General features: G+C 37.0%; 1 protein-coding gene across 3 annotated transcripts in view; it reads right to left on the minus strand.

Moving 5' to 3' along the window:
- LOC121873812 (coiled-coil domain-containing protein 50-like) overlaps nucleotides 1-25,720 on the minus strand; it is a 38,767-nt gene extending 13,047 nt beyond the window's left edge. For 2 of the 3 annotated variants that reach the window (XM_042377522.1, XM_042377521.1), the window contains exons 1-6: nucleotides 25,485-25,718; nucleotides 21,309-21,371; nucleotides 14,740-14,878; nucleotides 8,867-8,981; nucleotides 4,932-5,053; nucleotides 3,104-3,263 (exon numbers count right to left, since the gene is read on the minus strand). In XM_042377522.1, the coding sequence (XP_042233456.1) occupies nucleotides 3,104-3,263; nucleotides 4,932-5,053; nucleotides 8,867-8,981; nucleotides 14,740-14,878; nucleotides 21,309-21,371; nucleotides 25,485-25,563 (678 nt within the window). In that variant the 5' untranslated portion in view covers nucleotides 25,564-25,718. Of the gene's footprint in view, nucleotides 1-3,103; nucleotides 3,264-4,931; nucleotides 5,054-8,866; nucleotides 8,982-14,739; nucleotides 14,879-21,308; nucleotides 21,372-25,484 lie in introns of all 3 variants that reach the window. The other variant, XM_042377523.1, reaches the window with a different exon arrangement.
- Between the last annotated feature and the right edge of the window lie 1,553 nt (nucleotides 25,721-27,273).

The raw sequence follows: 27,273 nt of genomic DNA on the forward strand, positions 1-27,273 counted from the left end.
CTCCACCACTAGTGTGGGGGGGGGATGCAACTTTTAGCTTCAGACATGAAAAATATTTACCATTTACTGCCAGTAAACAATGGAAACGTAAAATATGTACCAATTAGTAATGAAAAGCTGTGCAGTTCCTTCAGTAAATGAAGCTCACCAACTTACAATAGGCTAAATTACCTTACAACGTGTTTTCAGTAGTCTATGTTGACGTTCTTAGTACAGGCTAACTTATCATATCATATACGGTATCACAGTTCTCATTGATCTACAAAAAATACCGGTAATAAAAACCTTTTCGATATTTCACACTTATTATAATACCCGGTAATCTACTTCAACCTCCTATTGTTTACAGCGACGCATGACGCACCACCAGCTGTTGAGTGTCAGCTAGACGGTACACGTGTTTTTCGAATCGTTTTCAGTTAAAAAACTGTTACATCACACATATATTTTACCTTAACTGTGCCTGAATGAATATATTCTCGGAAATAAATAGTAGTTTTGCCGAAACGTGATGTATTTTAATGTAAAATAGGATAAAATACATGACGAAAACAAAAGACTTTACCTAAGCTTCCGATGTTCTTGAGATGTTATTCGTTTTTTTAATAGTTTTCGGTTAAAATACTGTTATATTACAATGATATTCTATTCATACTGTGCTTGATATGATACATTCACGGAAATGTAATATTTTTGCTGAAATTACGTACGTATTACAGTGGAAAGTGGGATAAAATCGTGACGAAAACAATGACTTTCGCTTTCTTTCGTTCAAAAGATGTTACAGTAATCGCTTTTCGAATGGTTTAGTTAAATAACTGTTGTATTACAATAATATTCCCTCCTAATTGACTTGAATAAATACTTGAATGGAAATATACAATATTTTTGTTGAAACTACCCACATTTCAGTGTAAAGTGTCCTAATAATAAATGGTAAACAATTTGCTTCGGCACTCGGTGTTTCATGCACGGCGAGCCTCAGTTTATAGGACGTAGAGAGTTTTTACTGAAGGTTTTGTTGTTCCATTACCCTCAAAAACTTGGGTCGAACTATAAACGAGGAATATCATAAATTAACGATTTCTTGGTCAAAAAATCAGGGTCGACCTATAAACGAGGGGGGGGAGGTTATAGACGAGTATATACGGTATGCAAGGCTAAGGACAAACTCACTGCATTTTCTTTGAAATATAATGCAATATTAACCCCTAAATCAGTTAATTCGGACAATCAGCTAAAACGGACACTCTTCCCCCGCTATCAGTCCGAATTAACGAGGGTCGACTGTATATATATATATATATATTTTTTTTTTAACATAAACAAGACAAATGCCATAAGACATGACAAACTTGATGGCAACATAACTAATAACTAATGTAATATTCTATGACTTCTCATAAAGCACTTGTGAAGTAGCAGACACAGCCTTACTTTAGAAAATTAATCTTTCTTGCTTTCTTTACAGAAAATTCATTTCAGTTCATGATAGCACAAACTTGCTGCCAGTTCCTTTTTGATGGTAAGCATCACAAGTCTACTCAACCTCTCTTGAGACATATACTGTATACAGCAGTTGTCCTTAAGATAGCTTTTTATCAATTTGAGTTTAGAGAAACTTTGCTCCCCTGATGCCACTCTGACTGTCAACAAAATCCTATTTGCTATTTCTGCATGAGGGAAGAAACCATTGAGAGTTTTAGAAACTGAAAGACTTGAAGTGCATTTTTTGTTTCTTTGGGAATGAATTCTCGGAGTACTTGAAGCTCTGAAAAAACTCGGCTTCGTCAACATCGTGAGAATTTCCAACACCCAATGACTTGTCCAAAGCAAAGTTGTGCTCAGCTGCTATAATACGTGTTAGAACTGATCACCATGGTTCCTTTTCTTTATTCAAGTCTTGTAACATGCATGTATCTCTGATATACCTTCTTTTCATTTCTCTCCATTTGATTAAGTTGAACAAGTGTTCATCTGAATGACTCATGAGATTTTAGTCTTCCACTAAAGTGCTTCCAATCAGCACAGTCTTCTTTTACTAGTTTGTGTTTTGCACATATGAACTGTATAATTACTATGCTAACCAGGAGAGCACAGAGTGCCTGGAAGTGCGGGGACCGGAGCAGCCCCCCCCCCCAGATGTTTACAATACTGTACATAATAATTAATCTTGATATCCCCTTTTCTGGCAGATCTCAATATAAGAATGCTCTCGTAATACTGGCCAACTGACTAAGGGCCTTTAAGTCCCTGGACTGAATGCCCCACTGACATTTACCACCAGTTCTAACATTTTCATATTTTTTCTTTATTTTGTGACTCAAGTTGAGGCTTACACTGCAAAACTGAACTTGACTGCATGAAATTAAAAAAAAAAGGGAATAATTTGATGTCATGTTGCATCAACAGGGTTAATAACACCAAGATCAATAGTAAATCTGACTAACATATCCCTGATGTGTCTACAGTACACGGGGCTGACACTTTATTTTGTGGAATATTGTAAAAGCAAATCAGCGGAGAGTAGATAGACAGGAACTACAGTACAACCAGTTGACATGACTTGGATTCATTTAAATTTGTTGACAATAGAGAAGTTGCCAGTGGTTAGCCAATCACAGCTTTAATAAAACCTCTGCACCACAGAGGCAATCAGTGGGTCACATCCCTCTTATCTGAGGCTGATGAACAAGGAATTAACAGATTTACCCTGGCTGGTGCTGGAATATTCTCCAGGGAATCACAGACCCCAAGTGCGGTAAGTTACACAATGTTACGTAAATTCATTATAGATTATAAGAAGTGTGAATGGATTAAATAAGAATGGAGAAGATTTTTATGGAAGTGGATAAGTTCAACAAGGTGAAGACACAACACATTTATGGTAATTTTTAACAGGAGAAAAGAAAACAGGTTGAGGAAGGATGGAGATGTTTCATAACCCTGAGATCCTCAAACTCAGTTCTAGTTTCCACTTTGTTCCCTCATGAATTAAGTTGGGTATTCTCACCTCACTAATTTGGGTATCTAAAAGTGTTAATAGGTTAAATATATAGGTGTGTGTTAGAGCACCACCGCAATGACCATTTTATAAACTCACAGCATCTTGTCCCTCTTGTAGAACCCTTTGCTCCTCCTCATCCATGTCATCTGTGGGCTGCAGACAAAAGTCACTCAGGTCAGAGAGATCTGAGGACACTGCACTGGCATTGCTCTGTGCTGATCGATCACTGCTGACAGTGCCGTTCAAGTCGTGTTCCCTGTAAGGAATTGACTACATTTAAGCTTGCAAGTACTGTACTTAATTGGCTTAAAGCGTGAGTTATCCGAGTTAAACATAACAAAGATTTTCTTTCTGAGCCCATTAACAAAAGCATCTTAAAATGACATACCTACCCTTGGCTGTACTGTACAGACTTTTAGTATAGCTACATCTGCCATCCACATCTATACAAAGTGGCATAAAGTTCATTGCACTCTTGCAGATATGTTGATTTTATTAATTATGATTACAAGTTTACAAATATCATGTGACATTTAGCACCAAGCAACTAGAAGCTCACATGTACACTACTAGTGATCATCCTACAGGTATTTTAAGCCCTGTTGGTAATAACATTACCATTGTGTTAACCACTGAACAGTATCTGACTTAGCTAATGCTATGATCATCATCATTATCTGTTAACAAGTAGTAAGCAGCTTGTTGGTGACAGTACAGTCTCTCCTCGACTTACGACATACTCGACTTACGACCAATTTGACTTACGACCTGGTCGTCGAGACGGAACCCCATCGTAAGTCGAGGAGAGACTGTATATGGCAAAATGTACTACAGGTGGACTATAAAAAATCCGGCAACCTCGGGACCTGAGGAGTGTCGGATTTTCGAAAATGCCGGAAAACTGATGGTTATATTTGCTGTATAAGTTTAACAGAAAATGACTACCTGTACAGTCCTTTAAACAAAGAAAATTAAACACTAAATGAAAAGCAAATGAAATTTTATTATATATGCTGTATACAGTAGTACCCCGATTACGTACGTGGTCAATTGAACCCACAGGGTACCACGGAAAGTGAAAACCCGTAAAGTGAACAACAGAACATATGGGATTAATTCCAATAGAGACTGGCCCGACCCCCAAATTCCACTTTTTCCGACACAATACCTATGTTGTAGTAAAAATAACATCTAAAATTTATGATGGTATGCTCACACAATTAATATATAAGAGAAATACAGTCGCCAGGTTAATGTCCATTCAAATAATGGACTCAAATCCCCCCCCCCTCTTCCCAGCTCACTGGCCCCTACCTCTCTGAGAAATGATTGGGTGAAACACTAGATTTTAACCTCAGACTAAAGTTAGGATAATATAATTGACATTGCTGGATTCCTTGTAAGACCAGGAATATTTTGAATATAAATGTCATATATTTTGCACAAAAGATAACATATTTACTCAGAGTAAACATTAGATCTAAAATTTGTATGTCTAATGCAAAATCTATGATGTTTATATTCAAAATGATCATCAAATTGTAAGAATTCCAGCAATGTAAATTATATTCTGGCCGGGTAATTTGTATGAATTTTATGAGCTAAAACATATATCTTCATTAAATAAACAAAGAAATATTTGAAAATGAGCTCCGAAATCCATGCCGGAAATCTGAAGGTTCCGGTTTTCGGTTGCCGGATTTTTGATAGTCCACCTGTATTAAATATTTTATAACATATTAAAGACCCCCATACTGAATCATGAGGGTTTTAATATAAATGTCTGTTAAATAGATGATCATATTGCCATCCCAAGACTAATTCTTTTAAAATGGAAAGACCTCATCCTTTCCTGGGGAAGAAAGATTAAGCTCATGCTAGTTTTACTGTGGTAAATCATTAACTGAAGAGAATAACAACATACCGAGGTTCTTTACGAGACAGTAAGGCCACGTTGTCACTCCCTGAGTTAATGCCAAGGTAAGCTGCTTCCCTCTCTACTTGCCGTAACTCTCGAATTTGTCGTACAGATTCTTTTTCTCGTTCCTGAAAATGTATGAATTAAAGTTAAAAAATTCCTCAATCTGGTTTGGTTAGAATAAAAGTTTGAAACATTGAAACAAATTTCATGGGCAGGTTAACCAACACCCTCCTAGTACTGTAGTACAGTACGTAACAACAGCATGTTCTTGACAACAGTCAACCTCCAAAGACAAGTTTAATTAAGCCAGTTTTGAGTCACACTTCAAAAAGGTTGGCAATATTTAGGATCAAAAGGTCCAAAACTTAAGGCTTCAGAAGTCCAAATTCATATCAAACTATGTTAGCAAACTTAAACCCAGAGACGACACTCAGTGAGGTGAGCTGCATTTAGCTCAAGGTTCACACTGACCCACAAAAATATATTTCTGAGAGGTCCATTATGTTATCTGTAGCTTTTGGAAGCTAAAAATGTGACTCAGGACCAAAATAATGTAAGCATAAAAAGTCTTGTGGGTTGAAATCTATGTTATGTCTAAAGACATCAGTCTTGTAAGCTTCCAAGCATACAGTGCCTTTTTTCTTTTCTTTTTTACAGGGATTAGCCCACCCGGGCAAAGATCACTGACCCACATCAGGGCCTGGGGGCAAAAATATAATAATACAGTAATAATAATAATAATAATAATAATAATAATAATAATAATAATAATAATAATAATAATAATAATAATAATAATAATAATAATAATAATAACAACAATAATAATAACAATTATTAATAATTAATAAAAATTATAATAAAAACTAAAAATACAATAATAATAATAATGATATTGACCATAAATAAAAAAATGAAAAACTAAATCAAGAATGAGAAACGATATACAGTATTGTATGTTGTGTTGTCGATAGTAAGAGAAATAATTCAGACCCTGTAAATGAAGCAGAAAGTCAGATCAGCAACCTGGGACTTGGTCACAATTTTCCTGATGCCATATGGCAGCAGAGTCTACCATTAGACAACACATTATGCTTCCAATATCTTCCCAGGCGGTAGTACCTCCTTGTTTGATAGCTGCTATACTATTATTATTACATTTTTGCCCCCCAGGCAAACTTTTTAAATAATACTTATAAAACCAGAGACAGAAGTGTATTGGCTACCAATATAATAATCTATTAGTAATTATAGAAAGGATTAACTAAGTAAGAAGAGTGACAAGCCAGGCTCTGCACAGTATTCTCATAGTTTACGGAACACGGAGTAAAGAGGCCGTAAGGGGGAATACAATGACAAACAACGGAAGAGTGCAATGACATTAAATAAAAATATCCACACATACTTGGTCAAACCCTGAACCTACATATTAAGTACAGTACAGTATATAAAGTGAATATTTAGTATCCATACTGACTCGCATCATTTTCATATAAATTCACTAAGTATTATAGGTGAGGTTTTATGATATACTTATAATTTATCTGAAACTCTCTAATGGCATTCAGGCCATCTTACCTGCAAAGAAAATTATTTGACACTCATATTTTTATTTTGTGATATACAGAGGTAGAGCTGCGGAAATGTGTTCCTACGCCCTCGTGGTAACCCGAGTCTCCAAACGGCCAATCTATATGACCTTTGCAAACCTATCCACCAATCACATCTATTGTTACACAACCAATACGGTGCCATTTGGAGACACAGGTTACCTCAGGGGTTGTAGGAACACATTTCCACAACTGTACAAAGTGCCATGACAATGTGACTTACAATCACCCTTGGCTCATTCAGTAAATCATAAAACACTTTCAAGTCAACAATCCCTCCATCAATTACATTACATATCACAACTACTGGATACAATATCTGTGAGCCACTTGAGGTTTTACCACAAGACTGTGGTTATGTGGTAATACTACATGTACTGTACTATACTCGGTTACACTGGATATCAACCATTCATTGGTTCCTCAGTGGGGGATGACAGCCCAGGACCAATGGACTTCTAGTTCACCATGTCTGCTACTCCACCACTGGACTCATCACATATCTAATGGTATTAATAAGTCAATGAACAACCCAAACACACAATGTCTCCCTATAACATGAATACTGTACACAAGAGACACGAAAACATTCACATCACAGTGCACCTCGGTCATCTAAACTTTCAAAACAAGGATATCACTTCCAACAAGGCCTCTTAGTGGGGGATTCATGCTGTACCAGGAACAGGATAAAAATGTCCAGCAACAGTAAGAAAAAGGATAAGCATAACTAATTAGTAGTCTGTTGAATGAATAAGTCCAAGTAGAAACTACCTGAAACTATACAGGCATAGTCAGGCAAATGAAAGATCCAGTACAGTACCTACAACTTAGTACAGTGACATAAGGTAAACACACAGTTGAGCCTTCTAACAGCTGTTACTTGCTTGAAAACTCATCAAAACTTACATTCTTATTATTTATAAGTCGTGCCATACACAGTGTAAATGACTTAAATCTCACTGTAGTACCTGTACTCAGATGTGATCATCTTCAACATAGGAATCCAGTATGAAGTGAGTGAGTCCATAGGTTAAAAGGTTTAGTCATACAGTGAGTTCTGCTATAACGTGTGTTTTGACAACGCGAATTGGCTCTAATGCGATTTATGAATAGAGGAACGATATTTGTATAACGCGAACGCTTGTTTGCTGTAACGCGATTTTTGCTTACTATTTCTCCAATTTTGTGGTATTAACTGTGAATATGGTAAAGAAGAATATCTCCAAGAAGCGTTCTGTTGATCGCATTCCCGGTGATGATCGTAAAAGAAAGGCTATAACACTTGAAGAGAAGCTCGATGTTATCAACCTCAAAATCACCCTTCTCCCCCATCAAGTTAGTATATTCATATTTCTTCACGGTAAAGTGTTACATTTACTGTATGATTTCATTATTAGATATGAATGTAACATTTATTTAGACTGTGCTAACCTTTGTGTTAGGCTAACTACTAAAACTTTTTCGATTTCGAGTATGGTAGTAATCTGCACCTAACCCTATTTTCTCCATAAGCCCTGTTATTTCTATTACGCGAATTTCTATAACACGATGTTTTACAAGAACACAACTATCGCGTTATAGCAGAACTGACTGTACTTCAAAGTCAAATCTGCATGCCTCAGATATTGTAATCTTAAAAATAAATACTACAAAGAAAGCTAATATAAGGACTAAAAACAAAGAAACAACAATAACATAAATGCCAATAATTCCACAATACCTGTGATCATATTGGTATGAGTCATTGGTTCCTGTGTGTAAAAAGGATCATGAATCTGGGATATATCTAAACTACAAATTTCAAACTTCAACTTTATATCTGCTTCTATTCAGCCTGTGATAGGTTAATAAGTGTCTACAACTTGCTGTTGGTCTGTGAAAAGTGTGTAGGTTAGTCTCCCATAAAATTTAAGGATTTCAGTAAATTTATATGACCATATTTGTAGACGTAAGCATGCCAATAACAAATTCACAACACAAGTAAGGTTTCTTTAGTAAATCCTTTCATGATGAATCCCAAAGTAGAATAAAAGAGGAGTTTTTAACATGAGGAGTGGGGGAAGATGAGGGTAAGTTGATGTAACACTGTACAGGTATAGTAGTTAAGGTTGGAGAATAGAGAGACAGGGATTATCATCAAGCTTCTTTGTGTATAGACTTTTATTCATTACATCTATCAAGTCCCAATAAAAATTATAATTACAAATTACTGTATGCTAAAAACAATAAATGGCAGAAGAGCAAATAACAAGAGAAAAAGCATCAAAACATTTAAGATCTTCTAAAGCAATAGCAGAGCAAAATCAAAGCATGTCACAGACTGACCATCAGATTGCGAGCATACAACATATCTTGTTCCTCCTGGTGCCGCTGTTTCTCCAGGTCCCGAACGTTCAACTTCAGAGCCAAATTGGCTGCCAAGTCTGCATCACGAGCTTCCCTGAGCAACGATTCACAAGTCACAAACCCACAAAAAAAGCCCAGAATAAGTTATGTACTTACCATTACAGTGCCGTATGTACAAATATCTCTGAGTGAAGCACAACTCAGGCCAAACATAACTTACAAAGCTACAGTAACATAGGCATGGACAAAGCTTGTGAAGTCCCATTTCATGGCTGGGGAGGGATGAACACATAAACTGGGACTGTCCCACCTTCACTATGTGGTGCTGTACAACCATCATACTGGTATAATGTAACATTCCTAGCCAACCACACTAACACAGGTTGTATGACCCAGAGGCCTTGTTGAGCTGACACGCACATAATGAACTATTGGGAAAAACTTTGTGAACTCCACTTGATGCTTTATACTTCCTTAGCCATAGTTACCTAATTATAAACACATGTTCAGACCATTCTTTATGACTGGTCCAGAATATTAGATGTGACCCAAGACACTCATACAGTACCAGATGACAAAAACAATAATAAGAAAGTTTCTGTTCCCAAGGGACACTAACTTATAAACAACAATGGGCCATACACATATGGTAGGTACAGTATCTCTTGAAAGACTGACAAAAATAAAAGTCCTCTTCCTGATTTCATACATCATACAGTATACTATAATTTAAAAAAGAGAATACTAGGATGAATATTCTGGTAAGACATACTGTATACACAAAAAGGTGTGTCAGGTTGAACGAATTTGCTAGAAAGGAGACGTTCTATTCATATGGTTAACGTAAAAAGTTGTCATATGGGACGTCCTTGTTATGGTTAAATTGACAGTTGCCAACTACTACAGGATACCAGATGTAAAGGTGTTGTAGGTTGGATGGCTGGATCCATACAAGGGACATTCCTTGGAGTGATAATTTAAATTACTATTTATTAAAGACCTCCTCCATAAGGGTTACTTCTCTAAAGTCATCTTGGAGATTACAGGTTTGGGGAAATGGTTCCCACAAAGGATTTAGTATTGATTAATAGGCCCACAAATAATCAAGGGTCTCTGTGTCTCTAAACTGTGAACTCTTTCTGTTTATCAGATGAAAGTGCTAATCAGGTTGATCATGGTAATACTGTACTACAGTGTCCACCAGTACTACGAGATACCAGAGTGGCTGCCTCAATGACACTGATAACTTGGCATCCTGATACAGATGTTCTTAATAGAAGAATCACCATATTGGTTATAATTATTTGCCTTGTATCTAGCAGAACAAACAGAAAAGCTGGCAGTCTCTGAACCCTCAAGATTGGCTCAATACTTACCTTAAGTTCTTACTCACTCTTGGTAATATCATGGCATCTCTGGAAGCTGAATTATTTCATCAATTTCCCAAACTGATTATCAGTGAAATAAGCAGAATGGTGATAATTCCAGCAAGGCAAGTCTAAAAACTGCCCACTGGTTGGAGAAACCCAATTGTATGATACAAAGCAACAATAGACTGTGAATGACAAACTGAATTTCAGATTTATGAAATATTGCTGAGGTGGTTTTAAGCACAAGAAAAGACTTAAAAATATATTTTCAGAATGGTCCGACAATGACCAGATCCCACGTACCAGCTGGTGTAAGCCAATGGTTCATACAACCTGTGTTTGGCAAGGAATGTCAATACCCTGTACTGCCACTATAAAACTAACTTAGTTACTTTATATCTCATGAGAGCTGAATTGGTGCAAGATTGGTTGATAAGGACAAAGGTTACAAATGGAAGATGACACAATTCAGGTGGAATATAATTCAGAGGAAAAGTTACACATGTTAGTCAATAAGCATAAGTATGTAATAGGAGAAAATAAGTGTGATTTTTTTCACACTTGCAAGCCTTTTCTCACTAAAGCCTAAGGTAGCAGGAATCAAGGGCAGCACACTCTCCCTCACATGCTGTTATTCATCCATTTCTGTTAGGAGAATATAATTTGCATTGCTGGAATCCTTGCAAGACAGCGAATAATTTGAATGTAAACATCATATATTTTGCACAAGAGATAAAAATTAATCAACTGTATCACATTACAGTAGTGATTTAAGAGTTCTAGTGTGTGTGTGTGTGTGTGTGTACAGTGGTCCCTCAGTTAACGAATTACCTTCCATAAGAATCTTCAATTCGGTTAACGAACAAAAATTTGATTAACGAAATCATTACGAAAATCACGTTTTGTTGTGAGCATCAGCTGGTCAGCTATGGCCCAGTCTGCCAAAACAGTAATCTATTCCAAGTTTAAATTCGTTTCCAATGGGGTAAATATCAATAAATTTCAGCTTTTTAATATTTTTGAATGTTTTATATTAAAATTATTTGTCATTTTAACATTTATTTAACATATTGATAATATTATATGCAGTACTCCTTGTACAGGTTCAGTCTGGCTTTGTTTACTGTCAAGAGAGAAGACATTTTGTTGGTGTCTTGAATATTTTTGCATTTTTCATTGAAATTATTGGTCATTCTGAACTTAAGTTAACATATTGATAATATATAGCACAGTGCAGTGTTGATTTAAATAAAATAATCTTGAATTACACCGAGTGAACTTAAAATTTTATTGGTGAAATGACGGCATCAAGCATGGGTCCACTGAAAGGTGACTCTCCTCCATCCCCACTTCCTTCTCTTCTCCCTTCTCCTCCACCCCCCACTTCTAATTCCCATCATCATCATCATCAACCAGGAGCCTTCTACATACACACCTCAAAGTAAGTGTACTTTACTGCATTTTTGTTTTTACTTTGTACGTACTTTTCGGTGAGCTGGAACCAATTACCCAATGTCCCATTGAAACAATTGATCCGGTTAACGAACGACCTTCTGGAACGAATTGTGTTCATTTACCGAGAGACCACTGTATATATACAGTGGGGTATGCTATAACAAACGGATCCTACTACGAGTTTTTCTATAACGAACGGTTTTACCTTTAAAATTGAGAATGCTATAACGAACAAAACTCCTACAACGAACATTATTTAAAAAAAAAAATTTTTTTTTTTTTTTTTACTAATTTAGTGTTTTTTTATTACAAGTATTAATGATATTCTTTATTTCAGGGGTTTAGATGCATATTTATGCACTTTTTTACAATTTTTATAATTTTATATTATATTTTTCAGTGTTAAGTGGTTGTATTTGGGGGCATGGAACGGATTAATCCTATAACGAACGAATGCTATAACGAACAAAGTTCTAGAACCAATTAGATTCGTTATAGCATACCCCACTGTATAGTGATTTAAGGGCAATTTTGGGGATTTTTAGGAGTGTTTCTGACTTCATGCATTTTTTGGCTTTACTTTGTATGTATGTACAGTACTTTTTCTGTGAGTTGGAGCCAATTGTGTTTGTTAATCGAAGGACCACTGTATTATTTTCGCATTTTCAACTTACGACCAATTCGACTTACGACCTGGTCGTCGGCCCCTAACCCCGTCATAAGCCGGGGACTGACTGTACTGTAAATATAAATTTAAATTCAAAATTACATTTTCAACCAATTTATGTTTTGAATATATAAAACAATATTTTCTAAAATTAATTATACATTACACCAACAGAGCACAAGACTCTCAGCTTTCCTCTGGTAACAACAAAAAATCTTTAAGGTGAATAATGAGGCTGTAATGGATTTAGAAAATACTGTAAAAGTTACCCAACAAACATATTTTATCAATATTCTTCAAAATTATTAGTTTTTTTAATACTTTATTTACCAAGTGTTTAGTTCAGGTCTGAAGAGATTTTACGATGTTGTTAGAATTTGTCTGAAGCCTAGTGTAATTTCATGCAAATTTAAAAAAAAAAAAGTATGTGAGGAGCCAAAATCCTGTCAGGCAAAAATAACTACTGTATGGAACACATATCTTTCACACTAGATATTATTTATATATAAAAGCATATAAGATGGTTATACAACATGATCATATAAATTTTCCAGAGAACTGGTTGCTGTTATCTAGTCCCTTATCACTATCACTGTTAGCTAAAGCAGACTCAAATTCTTTGCTGCTCTTCAATAATCGATATAGACGACGAGGCACAATGAGTCGTGAAAATGGGGCTAAATTTGAATCACAATAATCACTACACTGTTGGAAATATCCCAACCATTATCCACAATATACACAGTCAACAATACTGTACTCACTCACACATACATTATCCAGGGGTCGGAGTGTGGTGTCAAGTGGATGGCGTATGGTGGAATTTAAACGTCCACGTGCGATACCAACTTTTCCCGTGGGCAGACACAGAGGGTGCCAGAGGTACAATACATTACCATGGATCTTCATGCTACAACCTGTACTCCATCCAAATTTCATGCTTCCATAGTGGACATTATTGTCTTTTTAAATATAATTACTGGCTGTATTTTAATCTTGAGCATGCTATCTGTGAGTCCAAGATCATGAGCGTAGCGAAAAGTTTCGGACGCGCCCCTGGCATCCAAGACCGTGCGAATATTAATGCTATTTATATGCTTTTGTTATACATGTTTATATGACTATAACTTTAAAGATGAATCTAGTGATCTGAACAGTCTTCACAGCCAGTTACGAGGGTTTACTGTACAATTTGTAAATTTTAGGCAAATTCCGGAAAACACCCATCTGGCAACACCAAGGTCCCAAGCATGCCAGATGAATGGTCCCATACTTGTAGAGGAATTATACACATTATGTGTACTGTGTGTTCAATTATTCTGACTAACAGAAAATTTGATTAATACATAGCCTTCAGGAACAGAACCCATCCGTAACCCAGGGAGTGTCTGTACTACTGAGGTGTGATGTTGGGGTGTAAACCAGACCAAAATCTTGTGGCCTTTTTTTGAAAGAGGACACCAGAGTAGAACACATCTGTGTGGCAGTTACAGAGAGGGAATTAACAGCAAGTGAGAAAAGTCTAGGTTGCTCTTGATTCCAGCTACCATTTACCATAGCAGAAAATGGCTGATTAAGAGTTTTAAATTTTTTTAGTGTACAGTAGATGGTGTGAGGGTAGAACTAGACTGTACAATAGATGGTTAAAGTTAGTAATTAATTGTGAGAGTTGAGGAAGATAAGAGGGAGGAAACAGAAGATAACCCAGAGAAGAGGAACTATGGTGACAATATACATATTGAAGCCTACTGACTCAAAAGCTAATGGGACACTAAAAATAATAGGAAGTAGCAATTTCCTAATGATTGAAATATTTTAACTTTCATGATATATTTTCAAAGTGTTCCTCTCTTTCTCATGATCAATTGAGTGTCAGTCCATCATGGTGGTATGTCTATTAGGGTTATGACCCACTAGGACTGGGCCCCAATTACAGTGATTAGGTCAGGTAAGATGGGGCCTATTAGGGCTGATGCCCATTTAAACTCCCTTTGCATATAAGGTGGTCAGAATTTAAACCTACAGTCTGCCATATTGGCCAGCTATGATTCTGAATGCCTCATATGAAGTTTACTAAAGCATTTACTTGGGTAAGAAACACAGGTGGTCGATTAACTAAATTGAATTTTATGGGTACAGTACTATAGATGTATTCATAAGCAATAGCCAACACAAAACCATGGAGTAGTGTGAGGTACAATACTTATACACATACAGATATGATTTTACAAAGAGGCCCAATGAGTCTGGATACAAAACTTAGCTTCTGTTAGTTCCAGGGCTTGAATACCACAAGAATAGAACCATACCACACAACACAGTAATGTAACACCATGTTAACACTAGAGTACAGTACTCACTGCTGGGCCAGAGACAGCTCATAGGCAGTCTGGGCCATGGCAGCTTCATGGTCCTCCCTGGTCTGTTCCTCACGAGCCTTGGGAGTGTCCTGACGCAGCAGCTGGTTTCTCTCTCTGTTATTAACCAGGTGAGACTGATCTGTAAGTAGTAATAAAGCCTTGGTTAGTTCTGTAAGTAATATGGAGAATTGATTCAAATACTGTGATGCAGACAATGGGATTCACTAATGCTCAGACAAAAAAAAAATAATACATACTATATACTAGTCTAAAACTAACCTAACTTAAACTAACCTAACATGAACTAGCCTAAAATTAACCATACCCAAATTCCCTTAACTTAACCTACAGTACATTGCCCCATTTAACATACCCGGCACATAATCTAACCTATAACCTCACCTAAAATAAACATAACTTTATCAAAGCCACAGTTTCAGTAAGATGATTCTGGTTGGTTACAAGTTCAGATAAGTTTGGCTCCTTCTGTATCCATCCTCTAGTACTATATTGTGCTGAACCACAAAAGTATTCACATTTTAAAGGTTGTCAAATACTGTATAGTACCAATACATAATAAAGAATTAATCAAAAGGAAGAGGGGATGGAAGAGAAATCACCCCATGCTTGATGCCGTCATTTCACCAATAAAATTTTAAGTTCACTAGGTGTAATTCAAGATTATTTTCTTTAAATCAACACTGCACTGTGCTATATATTGTCAATATGTTAAATAAATTTCAGAATGACCAATAATTGTACTGTAAAAACATAAAAATAGTTTATGTTCAAGAGAGCCACAAGCAAGATGTTACCTCCACTGAACAGAGACACAAACAGACGCCTTGGAGGGTGAGTGAAGTGGTTGATGGGTGCACCAAAAACTAGTTCCCTGTACTGCAATTATGTTAAATAAGTGTTAAAATGACTAATAATTTTAATATAAAACTTGGAAAAATATTTAATAGCACAACTTATTTGATATTTACTCAAATGGGAACGAATTTAAGCCCTAGAACCGATTACTGTATTGGCGGACTAATTTACCAACTGATGAGCAAGCGAAAACATGTTGACATGTTTTCGTAAGAATTTCGGTAACTTAATCGAATATTCTTATGGAAGGTAATTCGTTAACTGAGGCGTTCGTTAACCGAGGGACCACTGTATGTATGTATGTATGTATGTATGTACAGTGAGTTCTGCTATAACGCGTGTTTTGATAACGCGAATTTGCTCTAACGCGATTTATGAATTAGGAACGATATTTGTATAACGCGAACGCTTGTTTGCTATAACGCGATTTTTGCTTACTATTTCTCCAATTTTGTGGTACAGTGGGGTATGCTATAACGAATCTAATTGGTTCTAGAACCTTGTTTGTTATAGCATTCGTTCGTTATAGGATTAATCCGTTCCAGGCCCCCAAATACAACCACTTAACACTGAAAAATATAATATAAAATTGTAAAAATTGTAAAAAAGTGCATAAATATGTATCTAAACCCCTGAAATAAAGAATATCATTAATATTTGTAATAAAAAACAATAAATTAGAAAAAAAAAAAAAAAAATTAAATAATGTTCGTTGTAGGAGTTTCGTTCGTTATAGCATACCCCACTGTATTAACTGTGAATATAGTACTGTAAAGAATATCAACGAGAAGCGTTCTGGTGATAGAATTCCCGGTGATGATCGTAAAAGAAAGGATATAACACTTGAAGAGAAGCTCGATTTTATCAACCTCAAAATCACCCTTCTCCCCCATCAACTAAAGTGTTACATTTACTGTATGATTTCATTATTAGATATGAATGTAACATTTATTTAGACTGTGCTATCCTTTGTATTAGGCTAACTACTAAATTTTTTCGATTTCGAGTAATCTGCACCTAACCCTATTTTCTCCATAAGCCCTGTTATTTCTATTACGCGATTTTCTATAACACGATATTTTACATGAACACAATTATCGCGTTATAGGAGAACTACCTAATATATATATATATATATATATATATATATATATATATATATATATATATATATATATATATATATATATATATATATAATATATATATATATATATATATATATATATATATATATATATATATATATATATATATATATATATATATATATATATATATATATATATATATATATATATATATATATATATATATATATATATATATATATATATATATATATATATATATATATATATATATATATATATATATATATATATATATATATATATATACAGTGGTCCCTCGGTTAACGAACGGTTCGATTAACGAAATTTTGGTTAACGAATTACCTCCCATAAGGATCTTCAATTCAGTTAACGAATAAAACTTCGATTCACGAAATCCTTACGAGCAATACATTTTGTTGTGAGCATCAGCTGATGGGTTAGTCTGCCAATTCAGTAATCTGTTCTATGTTTACATTCATTTCCAGTGGAGTAAATATCAAGAAAGTTGTGCTCTTTAATATTTTTGCATTTTTTATATTAAAATTATTAGTCATTTTAAAATTTAGTTAACATATTGATAATATATGCAGTACAGGGAACTAGTTTTCTGTGCGCCCATCAACCGCTTGACTCAGCCACCAGGCATCAGTTTGGCTTTGTTGACAGTGTAGTGAACATCGATTTTGTTGGCGTCTTGAATATTTTTGCATTTTTACATTGAAATTATGGGTCATTCTGAAATTTAGTTAATATATTGATAATATATAGCACAGTGCAGTGTTGATCTAAATAAAATACAGTAATCTTGAATTACATCTAGTGAACAGAAAAATTTTATTGGTGAAATTACTGCATCAAGCATGGGTCCCCTGAAAGGTGATTTCTCCTCCATCCCCACTTCTTTCTTTTCTCTCTTCTCCTCCTCCACCCCCACCTCTAATTCCCATCATCATCAACCAGGAACCCTCTACATACACACCTCAAAGTAAGCGTACTTTACTGCATTTATTTTTTACTTTGTATGTACATTTCTGTGAGCTAGAACCAATTACACAATATCCCATTGATACAATGGATTCGGTTAACGAAATTTTCAGTTAACGAACGACTCTGCGGAACGAATTGTATTCGATAACTGAATGACCACTGTATATAAAAGTAAGTAAACTTGCTCCAAAAGCTATCTTTATGGATGGGTTCGATGAATTTCATATGAACACCGTGACACCTGTTGTCTAGGTATGGTTGTCAAAATCTTTCGTCCATTGTATCACATTGTACATAAAATCCATGCATGCAACATGCATAGAATATTGCGGATATACTGTACTGTACTGTACAGTATATTGTCGAGTTGCCTCCACATGAATGTACCACAGCTTGGGAGTGTGTGAGGGCTCTGGTACGACGTGTGGCAACGCAGCACCATTCTGTAGTCAGGACTGAAAGAATGGGAGTGAAATATTGAAAATACTCTGTTTGTGTGGCCACAAATCAGTGCTGAAGAACATTTATCATATGGATGCTTTATTTTCTTTTGTTATTGGTTTCATATTACTGCAGATATTTATCAATGTATAGATGGCTAACCAGGAAACAGGGTAATCCATGGTTTAACGCTCATGACTATGGTGCTGTGTTGTCACTTCTCGTATCTGTGCCCTCGCACACTTCCAGGCCGTGGTACGTTCATGTGTAGGCAACTGTACGTACAGGCCATGTATAAAAGTACAGTATATAGACAGACCAGGTATACTGTACATAAACAGTCCAGGTATACAATGTAAATGTAGTTCAGGTTTACAATTAACACACATTCCATGCATAAAAGGTACACAGCCAGTGCAGGTACAGGTTGACAACCCTTTATCCGAAATTCCAAAAACCGAAAATTTTTTGGGGGCAATTTTTTTTTTTTTTTTATAACAGGCATTAGCCCACCCGGGCATAGATCACTGACCCACATCAGGGCCTGGGGGGCCAAAAATATAATAGTAATAATAATTATAATAATTATTCATAGTAAATAAACATTTTAATAAAAATACACCAAAATAAAATAATATATAATAGATTTAATAATAATAACAATAATACTGTCATAATAAAATAATAATAATAATAATAATAAAGAAATACAAGAATGAAAAAAAGATCAAAAGTGAGAAACACAACCTAGACCTATGAATAATTATTATTATTATTTTTTTTTTTTATTATATTTTCGCCCCCCAGGCCCTAATGTGGGTCAGTGATCTACGTCCGGGTGGGCTAATACACATATTAAAAAAAAAAAAAAAAAAAAAACCCTAACCATTCTGAAAACCGAAAAATTCCGAAATCCGAAATGCCTCTGGCCCCAAGGATTTCGGATAAGGGATTGTCAACCTGTCAACCTGTATACAAACATAGACAGTCCAGTTATACAAACAATGGTAAATAAAAGTCAATTAACCAAGCATAATTCAAGACAGGCATACAGTAATAAGTTAATATCCATTGCCATCCTTTGATGAGGCGGCAGTAGAGTGTACAAACAGGATAAATAAATTGAGTGGTTATTAGATGTTACTGACTATGACTTTATGATATATAAACTGTACAGAAAGTCTACACATGTATTCATATCCTTCAGGGTGAGTGATGCCACACCCCTTCAGACACCATAACCTCCACACAATTAGGTTACAGTACATGTTATCCATGACTCATCACATCTGCATTGCCTTGTTGTCTTCTTCTGCGTATAATTACTGTACTGTACTGTACTAAGATTCTTTTTCAGTCTTATAATCATTTTCCTGCTATGATATAAGGTGGTGGTGGTGCACTGACTCTTAGTACTCAGCAGCAAATAAATTATTGGGTCTTATAAGAAGGTCGTTCGCATATCTAGACGGTCTGTCCCTCGTAACAATCTTCAAGAGTGAAGTGCTTCCCCATCTGGAGTACTGTCACCCTGTCTGGTCTCCAAGATATGCTAGGGACTGTCAGTTGGTTGAAAATGTTCAAAGGAGGGCCACCAGACTGGTGCCTGCACTTCAGCACCTCAGCTACCCTGAGAGATTGGAGAGCTTGAACTTGCCTAGCTTATACTACAAACGGGCAAGGGGTGACCTAAATGAGGTGTATAAGCATCTCAAAGAGGACACTACTCAGTCGAGTGTCCTTACTTGGAGCTGGCGGACGCTCGCCCCACAAGGGGTCACAGCTCAAGATTGAAGAAGCCGCAGGTCCAGAAAACCGTGAGGGCAAGCTTTTTCGGAGTGAGGGTTGTAAACTCTTGGAACAATCTACCAGAGAGTGTTGTGACGGCACCAAGTGTGAGCTCTTTCAAGACCAGACTTGACCAACACTGGAGCAGGTTCAGGTACATTCAGGGGCCGGTGCATGCCCAGTACTTGCCAACAGTGCATAACAGAGATGTGATGCGGCTAACGAGCTGATCATTTGGTGAAGAGGACAAAAGAATAAGAAAAATAAGAGACATGACCAATCGCCAAAGCGGCTAACGAGCCAATCAGTGGTGAAAAAAAAATTAGTGGGTTACCTCACCCTCCTGACAGTATACAGTGGGTCCCCGATTTACCAACAACCGCACTTACATACGAGATCTCATATATTCATCACAAAAATTAGTTTCGACTTATGGCCATTTGCTGGTGCTCATGAACCAGCATTATTTTGTTCAGCGGTCAGCCTCACCCATGATTGGTGGCTCTGCGTTCTGGCAACAACAACAAAGAGTCCACCGGTTCACACCATTTTGTGTGTTACTTGGAACTTTGCTGCTCTGTTTTTAGATTTTTACAAACTCTCATCATGACTGGTAAGCATAAGAGTGATGATAGTATCATTGATGGTACACCTGCCAAGAAGAGGCAGTCTATAACACTTCAAATGGAGCCGGACATAATAAAACAAAGTGAAAAAGGTGAAAGTTCAAGCGATATTGGTAGATCGCTGCAGATGAACAGATCAACCATTAGAATAATTCTCACTGACAAAGCCAGAATTCATGAACATGTTAAGGGGTCAGCCTCAATGCAATCTACAATTATTACCAAGCAGAGGAGTGGATATACGAGTATTGCCGAAATGGAAACAATTTTTTCCATATGGATTGAGAACCAAAGAGAAAGCCAGCTTCATGGCTCAAGGTAAATACTGTACTGTAGTACTGTATAATAATACATATACTGTATACAGTACATATTTTTTTACATTACTTTACCGGTATATTGCTTAACTTCGCTTTATATACAGTAAAGTATTTACATTATTTATTATGTTTACTGTTTTGTATGGGCAGGATGGGGCTTTAACTTAACCTATGGCATCAACACTACGAACAGGGTCCAGAAACCTAACCCATAAGCAGAAGGGCTGTTCAACAAGTAGGCAAAGCTTACTGTGAAGGACGAGGAACTCATTCCTCCACTCCAGTTGGGCATCACCCCAAGGACCATTTTCTTCACTGACAAATACTACAACACTGAGCCACGAAGTCAAAATTTTGCTTACCTTTTCACGTTACCAAAACCATTGTATGTATAACTGAACATTACTATATCTTACATTCTTCATTCTGCAGCCTGTATGCCAAAGCTTGGTCTTCATGCAACAGCCACTCTCGACAAACTGAAAGAAAAGATGAAGCCCTGATATTAACATATGGTGAGATGGTGTCTGGATGTTATAGCAAACAGTATCAGTACTACATAACTCTTGGCGGACAGTAATCTTCACTGTGGTACAGTTAACATTTTTAAGACAATTTCCAGCAACTCAAGGAAGGTAACCCCAAAACAGCCTGGAACTGATACAGTGAATTAAGCTGGGGTGGAGATTCTTCAGGTGATCTGATTAAATTTATTAAATTATACTGACACAAACCCCATCCATTACAATGAGAAACATTTATGGCATCCAGCTCTTTAACCTTTCATCTGTGGACAATTTAACCTAACCAAACAATCCTGGAATACGTATACTTCATTTAAATTATTTTACACACCTTAAGTTTCATTTTATCTTTACACAAACTCCACAGAAAAATAGGTTATCTATGTCAATAACAGGTACACTGGACCATGAGCTAGAGCTGCTTCATGGTAAATATATTTCAACATCATAACATCAGATAAAGATAGATAGATATTCAGTAAATAAAAATACTGACTCCAGGAATTTAGCTATATTTTGTTTTTTTCTTCAAATACACAAGCCATGTAGTATAAAATATGTTCATGGAGAAGAGAGAAAACCAATGACTGAGTCTGACAAGAAGGACATTATTTTGATGTCTTAGCAAATTTAACAAAACATCATGACAGAGATTAAGACATTAAATTCTTATCCAACAAAGTCATCAAACAAATAATGGTAAACAATAAGACAATTTAACCAATGATTAGCCGAAGAAAGCCATTAAAATCTTCTGATCATTGGGGGCCACAGAACTCTGATTCTAAATGTTATACTGTACTGCACACTTATGTTTAGCAGTACGTATTCAGTGATTCATTCTTGCTATGGTAGTACTCAGGGGCTCATTCTTGCTATGGTAGAACTCAGGGGCTCATTCTTGCTATGGTAGTACTCAGGGGCTCATTCTTGCTATGGTAGTACTCAGGGGCTCATTCTTGCTATGGTAGTACTCAGGGGCTCATTCTTGCTATGGTAGTACTCAGGGGCTCATTCTTGCTATGGTAGTACTCAGGGGCTCATTCTTGCTATGGTAGAACCCAGGGGCTCATTCTGCTATGGTAGTACCAGGGGCTCATTCTTGCTATGGTAGAACTCAGGGGCTCATTCTTCATTCTTGCTATGGTAGTACTCAGGGGCTCATTCTTGCTATGGTAGTACTCAGGGCTCCACTTGCTATGGTAGAACTCAGGGGCTCATTCTTGCTATGGTAGTACTCAGGGCTCATTCTGCTATGGTAGTACTCAGGGGCTCATTCCTATGGTAGTACTCAGGGGCCTCATTCTGCTATGGTAGTACTCAGGGCTCATTCTTGCTATGGTAGTACACCATGGGCTCATTCTTGCTATGGTAGTACCAGGGCCTTATTCTTGCTATGGTAGAACCTAGGGGCTCAGGAACCATTGGCCTTGCTATGTAGTAGGGCTCATTCTACTAGTAGGGGCTCATTCTTGCTATGGTAGCACTACTGGGCTCATTCTTACTATGGTAGTACTCAGGGGCTCATTCTTACTATGGTAGTACTCAGGGGCTCATTCTTGCTATGGTAGTACTCAGGGGCTCATTCTTACTATGGTAGTACTCAGGGGCTCATTCTTGCTATGGTAGTACTCAGGGGCTCATTCTTACTATGGTAGTACTCAGGGGCTCATTCTTGCTATGGTAGTACTCAGGGGCTCATTCTTGCTATGGTAGTACTCAGGGGCTCATTCTTGCTATGGTAGTACTCAGTGGTCCATTCTTAACATGGCACAGTTTGTCATTGAAGTCACACAGTTGTGGGCGGAGCTTCTGGGCGACCACGTGGTAGCAATACGGAGGACAATCAAAGCCTTGTTTTCCTTTTACCCTGGACAATAAATTCAAATAACCAGGACTACAACTATTATCTTACTCAATACAGACGCAGAACAAAATACACTAAAATATAACAGCTGTCAGCAAGTGAACTACTGTCTATATTTCAATTGAGATGTTTGTCCTCTGTTCTGATGTTGCTGCAGCACTGTTGCCATATAATATCATTTCTATTTTAGTAATATCGGCAAATGATGAACTGTGCAATACACACAGTACTCACACATAGTTCTCAAGTGTTTTTTTATTTGTCAAATTTACCAAGGTACCTGCATTGAAAGTGCCGAGGTCACACACAGCCAACTTGGAATTTCCTCAGTAAATTCAAACTTGCTCCCAGACCAGACTTAAGAGTTAAAACAAATCTTTTAAGTAGAAGCCTGAAATATTATGACAATCAGTATCACAGCTTATTGTAACTCAATATATTTTTTAACAAACAGTGTAGTACAGAATATGAAATGTTCTATTTTTGTTTTGTTTTATCCTCTTCACCACTGATCGGCTCGCTAGCCGCTTGGGCGGTCGGTCACGTCTCTGTTACGTACTGTTGGCAAGTACTGGGCATGCACTGGCTCCTGAATGTACCTGAACCTGCTCCAGTGTTGGTCAAGTCTGGTCTTGAAAGAGCTCACACTTCTATGATATTTCCGTCGCAAGGTTAGGTTAGGTAAAGTTAGGATGCATATTTCAATGATGAAAAATATGTTTTTTCTCTGTGTTTTGAACGAATTTGACCTTCAAAATTGGTGCAAATCACTCGTTCTTGAGTTTCTCCCCACCCAAAACTCCCAGTTCCCACGAGGGTCCCCCATTATTGATGGTGGTCATAACTCAAAAAAATTTGATTTGCGACAGTTTTGAAGGTCAAATTCATTCAAAACACAGCAAAATACATAGGACAAATATTTTTTAAGTCACTAGAAGATTATAGGACTAGAAGTAACTTTTACCCCCAAAACATAAATTATTCCTTGACACATGAACAAAGTTGGTTTCATTGATACCAGATATCAAAATAATTAATTTATATTTAATATGGAGGGGGTCCACCCCCCAGCTAGGAAGTTAGGTAAGGTTAGATAGGTTTCTCTGGTTGGTTAGGTCAGGTTCTCGATATTATTTTAGTTTCGATCATCCGGGGAATCTTAGGAATTAGGTTAGGTTTGACATCCAACTACCGTATGATTTTCCGGTGGCTTTTGATGTGTTTTGAACGATTTGGACCTTCATATCTGTCAAAAATCACATACCGGTAGTTAGGATATCTAAATACAGGGCTGACCAAAACTAAATTTTACCAAGTTCTATAAGGTTCTAGTAAATGTTGCCTCTTTTAAAATACTTACTATTATGATAAGAACATCTGTGGCAAAGATAAACAAAATCGAACAAGTCCTTCTGGTGGTAATGATGTTCTCATACATCACAAAAACTTGGGTCAATTTGTAGTTTTGACCAACCATGGCTTAAATATACAGGAGCATCCAGGAGGGCGGGGCCCCCGTATAGGGGGTTAGGTAATTTTAGGTCATGTGCGAGGGAAACGTCATAGTAAAAGTGTCATAAAATTGTCTAAACCTTCAGAAAAACACATTGCTCAACTCAAGAGCCATGGTTGGTCAAAACTACAAATTGACCAAAACTTGAAATAACAATAATTTCTCACAAGCAAACAAACTACCCAGAGCAAACCTAACTTAACCAAGCAAATTTAGAATACTGTATATTAAATTTAGGTAAGCTTAAGCAGGTTTGGTTAGGTTTGTTTGGTTAGTTTTATTGGTCTTATTAAAAGAAATACACATTACACTGTACAGTATCAACATCCAGAAGAAAACAAACATTATGTTCTCAGTCACTGTATATCTTTACCAATATTTAGTCATTCAGAAATTGTCAGACATAAACACTTCAACAAACATAACCTGTATACACGCTGACAGTGGTAACCAATATGTCCATTCAAATTCAAGATAACCTAAAAATTGTTGCTTATTGCCACTGAGGTCTACTTGGCCCTCACGTCTGTATATATGTCACTTAAGATGAAAGTTCATTTATCTAGAGCAAAGTTATCACAAAATATCACCGTATTGTAACTTGTTGAAAGGGGCAAAATACAGAAACAGTCACTATTATTACTCCATCATCACTAAAAAACAACCTTCAATGGCTGAACTGGCTCACCTTCAGTCACTCTTCCTCGCTGAGGTAAGTCTTCAGGGCTGCCTCCGTCTGCCATCGCTCGTACCTGGAACTCCGCCATCACTTTATTTAACTACACTATCTCTCTGTCTGCCTCCCAAGACCACAGAGACCAGGAACACCCCTGAGCGGCCGTGCTGGTGACCGTACTGCCGTAGTAGTGTAGTAGGGGGGAGGTGTGTCCCGCCCCTCAACAAAGGAACCAAACATTACCTCACACTCCTTTAGGCGGTGACGTCAGGAATTCAACTTAACTTTCACTCTGGGAATTTCAGCTGCAAATAGGTGCATTTCCGTGTATCAAACAAGACACTTAACACTGTGATAAAAATCGACCGTGTTAGTGGCAAATTTCAAAACGTGGGTCACAGTTTCTTACAGGAGCTCAAGCGGCTAACGAGCCGATCATATACCCTTTCTATATTGAATATTGAAATTTACATTTAAATTGAAGGGTTATTTGCCTTTAAGTTTGTGGGCTTGTTTTAGATATTAAACGTGATAGTTAAACCTGAAATAATTCAAAAAGAGAACTCATTTTCAAATAACACTTTACAATATCTGTGATAAAAGCACACTTGTTTCTAGTACTTGACAAGACACATTTAGCTTATTAATTTCCAGATGCAGGGAGTGTAATGCATAGTTATTACTTCAATTTAACTCCCGATGTCATCGATATCTCGGTTAAGGGTAAGATACATCAAAAGAGCCAGAGATGAAAATCGTCTAGTTTTTTGTGCGACCCCATCTTATGCTGTCGCCTATCCAGTAAGACAGAGAAAGACGTTCTATATTACGCAAACATGATACACACACACGCACACAGGATAGAGAGAGATAGAGCACACCGACCCACCATTATTCGACATCCTTAACCAGTCGCCAACGGAACGAAAAAACTGCATTAATAGAGATCGAATGCGTAAAGGACCTGGGTGTCTATGTTGACAATGAAATGAAGTGCTCGGGCCATTGTGAGAAGGTGAATCAACCAACGAAACCAGTTAAGTAGGTCTTGAGTAAAAAAGTAAAAATAAAAGTATAAGAAGATCGTGCAAAGGAGGGCCACCAGACTGGTGCCTGCATTATGGCACCTCAGCTACCCTAAGAGTATTGAGCGCCTGATATTTCTTTCTTTTTCTTTTATCCTCTTCACCAATTACCGGATCGTTAGCCGCTTGGGCGATCGGTCACGTCTCTGTTATTCACTGGTGGCAAGTACTGGGAATGCACCGGCTCCTGAATGTACCTGAACCTGCTCCAGTGTTGGTCAAGTCTGGTCTTGAAAGAGCTCACACTCGGTGCCGTCACAACACTTTCTGGTAGATTGTTCCAAGAGTTCACAACTCTCACTCCGGAAAAGTTTGCCCTCACAGTTTTTTGGACTTGCGGCTTCTTCAATCTTGAGCTGTAACCCCTTGTGGGGCGAGCGTCCGCCGGCTCCAAGTAAGGACACTCAACTGAGTAGTGCCCCTTGAGATACTTATACACCTCAACTAGGTCCCCCCTTGCCCGTCTGTAGTATAAGCTAGGCAAGTTCAGGCGCTCCAATCTCTCAGGGTAGCTGAGGTGCCGAAGTGCAGGCACCACTCTGGTGGCCTTCCTTTGAACATTTTCAACCAACTGACAGTTGTAATTTCCCTTGTAATATTTGCACCTTGGCCTGGCCTTATCTTGAACTAGGTAACAGTTAAATCTGTAATCCTTTTCTTTTGTATTTTTAATTTCTTTTTACTCTCACTTTTTTTCGACCCAAGGCCCCATTGTG

This window comes from Homarus americanus, unplaced genomic scaffold (assembly GCF_018991925.1).
Source record: "Homarus americanus isolate GMGI-L3 unplaced genomic scaffold, GMGI_Hamer_2.0 scaffold25827, whole genome shotgun sequence".
NCBI classification, from domain to species: domain Eukaryota; kingdom Metazoa; phylum Arthropoda; class Malacostraca; order Decapoda; family Nephropidae; genus Homarus; species Homarus americanus.